Below are 7211 nucleotides of genomic sequence, written 5' to 3' on the forward strand. Positions count from 1 at the left end.
TCATTTCTTTTTCGGCGCATTCTTGCAAGTTCTTTTGTTATGCCCTTCACCTCCACAATTGCCACATGACACCTTGTATTTCTTTGACTTTATTTCATCAAATGTTTTATATCTTTCCTTGTGAGGTCTCCCTGGCTGCCTTTTATCTCCCGCCGGTGGCTTTACTACCTCATCCAAAATATGTTGTGGCACATCCCATTTGCCTTCATCAGGAAGAGGATTTACTGGCATTTCATAGGTAAGCAGAAGGCTCTTCCTTGTGTAATATGGAGAGCAATAGTTTTTGTATGTTTCATTCCTATGCCTTAATGCTGCCAAAGCATGCACACATGGAAGTTCATCAAGTTGGAATTGTCCACAGCTACATTTCTTGTTTTCTAGACACACAATGTACCGCTTCACACCATCTAACACAGTATGTATATGATCTGTTGAAGCCCTCACCTACAATTGAAGACCAAACAGAAATAATAATACATCAATCATTAAAATGGATTATCAACAATTTACCTACAAATCAGCAACAAATATATTACAGCTCATCTACAAACTATTATTACCGACAATTTGACTACAGTTTAACTACAATCTGGAAACACTGCAGCTAGTACTTTTTTTATTCTACTGCACCAAAAAAAAAATATCTTACCCTTAGTTTCGGAGATAATGTACTGTTGTCTTCCAATTCTTTGTTGTATTTGTGACCAAGGTATGTGAAAGTACCCTTTGCCTTCGATAACTTTTCTTTTGTCCAACGTTCAAGAAGAGTCCTCATATACTCAAATAGATCAAATATTGGAAGCTCTCTTGCATCTTTTGTTACAGCATTCAACGACTCGGCAATGTTTGACGTCATAGTAAAAGTTCTATTCACCGTTGCATGTACTCTTGACCATCTATGATAGCCAATATCATATAGGTAAGACTTTACACGCAGGTCTACCTCTTCAATCTTCAACATCCTTTCATTAAATTCATCCAGAGTGTATGACCGTGCTGTAGCAAAGTACAATTCATGTAATTGTAGATGTCCCTTCTTGAATTTTGACCTTATATTTGTCCATATATGCCACATGCAAGAGTAGTGTGCCAATCATGGATAGACAACTGATGTTGCCTTCAGTATACTCTCATGCCTATCTGAAACAACACACATTGAAGGTCTTTCACCATATGCCTCCTTGAATTGCTCAAAGAACCACTTCCAAGACGCGTCGTTTTCAGAATCAACCACAGCATATGCCAAGGGAAAAATAGTACCTACATTTTTAAGACATAAAATATGATTAAATAACAACTACAATATATATTGAGAAATATAGACATGTTAACTACATTCTTTTATATAACTACAAAATAACTGCAACATAACTACAATTTAACTGCATTTTAAAGACTGTCTACAAAATAAGTACAAAATTATTTCATTATTTACCTGCTGCATCCATGGTGCTTGTTGTCAGCATAATCCCCCTGTAGGCTGACTTTAAGAATGTCCCATCAATCACTGCTACCGGCCTACAATGTTGCCAACCATTTATTGATGTACAAAGAGCAACAAATGCATATAAGAAGCAATCATCTGCTGCCTTCTTCAATTTAACAACAGAACAAGGATAATTCTTCTCAAGAATATAAAAATATTTGGGTAATTTGTTGTAGGAGTCACACGGATTCCCTCTCAAAAACTGTAAAGCTTTTTCCTTTGCTCTCCATGCTTGCATGTAGCTTAGGTTCAGTCCATGTTCGGATAACATGTCAGTTTGTATGTCCTTTGGTGTGTAAATAGTCTTAGGATCACAATACTTTGGAACGACCATGCTACCAAGTACTGCTGCAGTACGTTTTTGCTGTATGAATGTTTCGTCCATTAGGCAACATGTGTGTTGACGGCTGAAACTTCTTATCTTGAACATTGCCGAATCATTAATTGACGTTGCCTTGAAATGCCATTTACAGCTTTCAGCAACACATATAAGCCAGTAGCTACAAAAGAAATACAATATTTACACAAATTTATGAAAAAACTACAATTAACTACAAACTGACTACAATTTAACTACAATTTATAAAACCCACCTATCTTCAATCATACACTGATTTTGCTGATATATTATCCACAAATAACTGCATACCTTCTATGACTAGATCTTTTTACTCTGAACTGGAACTTGTGCATCACTGAATAATTCTTCATTGCAGCAGCTACTGTTTGCTTGCCCTGATAAACTTGTCCTTCTTCAATATATGTTTGCGTAGATTCAGTTATTATTTCACTTTGATATTCTTCTATAGCTGGTGAGGATGGAAATTCAAGTAAGTTTAGGGATCCAGACGAACCTGCAAACAATAAATTCATAAATGTAGTTTCTATGTAGATAATTTTGAAAGCAACATTGCTTTATCCTTTTCAGTACTATGTGAGCTTTGTAGTTTAATTGTAGGTAATTGTAGTAATATTGTAGATAACATAGTAACACCATAACTCTCTGCAATGTCGAATCAAACATACCTGCACTGGTGCTTTCATTGTTGATTGCCAATTCCATATTGAAATCTCTTACGCTTATACATAAAGGATACGAACCTAAGTTTTTATTCTCCTTTTTGGTTTCCATGTACACACGAACCCCCATATCATTCCTAATCTCCATTGGAGGACAATTCTCGTTCACAATGTATTTGATTTCTATAATTTTATCCGATGTATCAATCGATAATTGTTCTGCAATTGTAGAACTGAGAATTCCGTAGCTTGCATTATCATCTACCACAATGGCATCAACTTCAAAATCTCTAAACCTACCATAGTTATCCCAATTACCATTCGATTTCAGCATTATTGGGATTTTTGACATGATTTCGTGTAATTGATAGGAAAAAAGACGAAGAACAGATATAGTTTCTACAATTTGAGTACTGATATCGACGAAGAGCAATTTTGTACAATTTGAGACGAAGAACAGATATAGTCTCTCTTCAGTAATTGTACAATTTGATTACGTTTTTTGTTGTAGCTGATATCAACAGAGATCATATCATTCCTAATCTCCATTGGAGGACAATTCTCGTTCACAATGTATTTGATTTCTATAATTTTATCCGATATATCAATCGATAATTGTTCTGCAATTGTAGAACTGAGAATTCCGTAGCTTGCATTATCATCTACCACAATGGCATCAACTTCAAAATCTCTAAACCTACCATAGTTATCCCAATTACCATTCGATTTCAGCATTATTGGGATTTTTGACATGATTTCGTGTAATTGATAGGAAAAAAGACGAAGAACAGATATAGTTTCTACAATTTGAGTACTGATATCGACGAAGAGCAATTTTGTACAATTTGAGACGAAGAACAAATATAGTCTCTCTTCAGTAATTGTACAATTTGATTACGTTTTTTGTTGTAGCTGATATCAACAAAGATCTCTTTCTGTTGAGGAAGGAGAGAATTACGCAACTGGTGCCTTCATCAGGAAGAGAGATCTCCTTCAGTTTCAAAATTCGAATAAAATCCTTGACAGAATCACATCAGATCTGGTGCCTTCATTTTAGGGTTTTTTAATGGCAAAATCTACCTATTTTTGGATTGGTATATAATTTGTAGTAAAAGTGTGGACTACATGGGTAAATAACAAATTATGAATATTTTTGGTAATAAGATTTGATATATGGTATAGATAGGTAAAAATCCCTTAAGAAATTCATCTTTTGGCATTAATTAACAATATAATTGACCATATTTGATTTTTTTTTGTTATTCATTCAAATTTTTGGTGATCTAAGTTGTATGATATCTTATTGTAACTTTAAAAATACAATATTTGTTCCTACTCATTCTAGTTGTAAAGTGTTTTGGACTCTTGCATTTCTTTTAGAGTGGTTTTATCTTTTATTGGTGGCATAATAACAAATTATGGGGTTGTATTTTCGTAATTGAAGAACGTTTTTAGCTTCCATTTTGTCACAAAATTGTCCAACTTGGGTATTCACTTTACTCAATTTATAAAATTAAAAAAATGATTAAATCCTATGTTTCTATTCCGCGTTCCTGCATTATTAATAATAGAATGGGCCATGGTGTCTATTTGAATTCATTTATCGCATAATTTTATAAGTTTGAACAGGTTAATTTCTAAGAAAGAAAGTTTGATATGAAATGAATGGATAGCAAAGAGATCACATTGTTAATTTTTAGTTTGTAAAATAGTTTTGAATTAGGTATCATTATAAATTTTAAAAATATATTAAGATTTTTGAACAGTATTATTTGAAAAAGTACTTTATAGAGTAGAAGTTTGTGTTAGGCTTTAATTAAAAAATATTTTCTTAATATTATAGTAACAATATATGGTTGGCCAAGATTTCAGAAAATTTTATCCCTATTCATTAGAAATCAACAAAGTCCTTTACAATCTAAATTATACAGTACATTTAAAATATGATTATAATTAAACCAAAAAGAGAAAGAATGGCTGCTTAGCAACTACAATAAGCTAAAAAGGAAAAACGGTCAGACAAAATAATCCAAAACATAATTGAAAGTAACTCATTGGTTATTCTAAAAAAAAATAGCGATTTGGAAATGAAATTACAATCTCTCTCACAAAACAATTAATTTTTTTGTATAACCTGATATGGTAGCGCCTACCAAGTAAGATCGGCGTCATTCTATACCCATTCGTCGAACCCAAATTAAAAATATATAATAGTAAAATAATGTTTTTCTATCCCAAAAATATACCATCTAGGCAATGCCATAATTGATAAGTCAGGCGTAAATTAATTTATTTTTTCCAAAAATTATATATTTAGATATTATTTAAAAAGGTAAAATAATTTCAAAAAAATTCAATTCGGCATAGTTAAGATCTATATAAAATTTATCTCTTAAGCATCTGATGTCATTATTGCTTTTTACCAGAAGCAGTACCATTTTTTGGATAAACTATCTACAATTTTTTAGTGGGAGAAAATAACAAACAATACAAAGTCATAGGAATTGTGAAAGAAGATATGTGCAGTTACAATGGATCAATTTAATTTTAGCTAACCAATTTACTGCTCCAATTATAAGTGCTACTATTACTGTTAAAACATATTTTGAATGAATTTTTTATTTTCAGGTATATCAATGTCAATTTACTAATACTCAACAACAATAACAACCACCCATTGTAATTTCACAAGTGGAGTCTGGGGATTGTAAGATATACGCAGCTTTACCCCTATTCTGAACGGGCAAAAATACTGTTTCTGATAGACCCTCGGCAAAGATACTTTTACTAATGCTTTAGAGATCTATAAAATTAATGAAAAGCTCTATAAAATAAAATAAATCAGTAAAATAATGTGTAAAGGTCTAGTAAGGATCCAATACAATTAATTCAGAGAGGAAAGATGGGTTACAATGTTTTCATAATTAGAACATAAAAAGGTTGGCACTGAATAATTAAATTAAATAAAAATTAACATGCTTAATAATCGTAGAATACATATTTAATATTTAAATTAGATAAATTTTAGCTTAAGGAAAGTCTGTTGTTACTTCTATTTTACCGGGAAATAGAATTTCACTTTTGGAAGAATTACTGTATAACTTTACACTGTCAAAGGGTCAAACAACCTTGGACAAGCAAAATTGACTTAAGAAAAGTGCAAGTAAAAGATTCATGTTTTTTAGCCCAAAAAAAAAGAACACAAAAAGAAGGAACGGAAAATGTTGTTGTACGTGTACTTCAACATGAATCAGAACCATGCGCTTTTTGAACAGTCAAATTGTTCTCAAAGTTTGTTATATTTACTCAAATACCAGTGGCAACTGAAGCAATAAAGAGATTATTCAGGGGCATAAGAATTCTTCAAAAAAACGGTGCTGCCAAAGTAACTGTGAAATTCCAGAAATATCCTTATGTCAGGCAGACATGTTGACCATGAGCTGCCTGGTTATTCCCACTTATAGTATAGGATTACACAATCAATTAAGTACATATAGAGAAAAATACAAGAACAAAAAAAATCCAATTTTTAATAGTTCTTTAACTTCTTTATCGTTAATCAAGAAAAATTAAAGCGCAAATCTCAACCATTAAAGATGCACACGAACACGTGACACAAATCTAAAAATTAAAATAACATGGAAAAGTAATCTATTACTCCCTCCGGTTCACAATAAGTGACCAATTTGTTTTTTTTATTTTGATCCAAAATAAGTGTCTGTTTATATAACCAAGAAACAATTCAATTTGTTTTTTCAAAGTTACTCTCATGTACGTATTCCTAAAAAGTCTTTTACTCGTCACATTAATTATGCTGAATCATTTAATTAATGATACTTTAGTCATACTAACTACTTTTATTTAGAATTTAGTATTTTCTTAATGGGTGTGCCCAAAGTAAATTGGTCACTTATTGTGGACCAGAGGGAGTAATATCTAAATGAGATAAATCGTAAAAATTGCACGGGGCGCCCTATTTGGTCACCCACATTTAACCTATACCCATTTTTTAAAAAACTTTTAACTTGTACCCACTTTTAAAACAATTTCAGCTCTCTTTCTCCTCTTCCTTCTCCTCCTTCATTTTCTTCTTTCTTCTTCTACAACGATGACTTCAACATTGCTCTTTTTGATTAATGAAGTTAAAGAAAATATACTGAGGACTTCCATTTGGATTATTATAACATTAAAAATCACCTAAACTGACTACTGAAATGGTTCAATTTTCCTGCAAAATACAAGGGAATCAAAAAGACAAAGAACTGACTTCTTAAAGAGGCTATTAAACAAAATACATTCCATTCTAGACATGATGTCGGAGGTCATGCCGTTTGAACTAATAACTGGAGTTCTAAAGCATCAGCAAGAGAAAGTTAAAGGTCAGATAAAATTAACTATCTAAAAAAGTACAAATCAAGGCCCGTTGAAAACATGAGAGCATAAACATGCTGACGTTAATCAAATATAGAACAAAAACTTTAGCTCTATAGCTGAAGTTCCCCAGTTACAAAGATAAAAACTTCAGCTCTAGAGCTGAAATTCCCGAGTTACAAAAGAAAAACTTCAGCTCTAAAGCTGAAGTTCGTCATTTACAAAAACAAAAATCTCATCTCTAGAGCTGAAGTTCGCCAGTTACAAAACAAAAACTTCAGCTCTAGAGCTGAACTTCAAGCCCGGCTACTAGAATGCTGAAGTTTTGCGTGAT

General features: G+C 32.1%; 1 protein-coding gene across 1 annotated transcript; it reads right to left on the minus strand.

The window, feature by feature from the left end:
• LOC142163439 (uncharacterized) lies at positions 1 to 2858 on the minus strand. The gene is made up of 6 exons (XM_075220725.1): positions 2513 to 2858; positions 2136 to 2340; positions 1436 to 1986; positions 1129 to 1260; positions 650 to 996; positions 1 to 444 (listed from the first exon to the last, which is right to left on the minus strand). The coding sequence occupies exons 1-6, from the start codon at positions 2856 to 2858 to the stop codon at positions 1 to 3; spliced, it is 2025 nt and encodes a 674-aa protein (XP_075076826.1).
• Between the last annotated feature and the right edge of the window lie 4353 nt (positions 2859 to 7211).

Source organism: Nicotiana tabacum, chromosome 8, assembly GCF_000715075.1.
Source record: "Nicotiana tabacum cultivar K326 chromosome 8, ASM71507v2, whole genome shotgun sequence".
NCBI lineage: Eukaryota > Viridiplantae > Streptophyta > Magnoliopsida > Solanales > Solanaceae > Nicotiana > Nicotiana tabacum.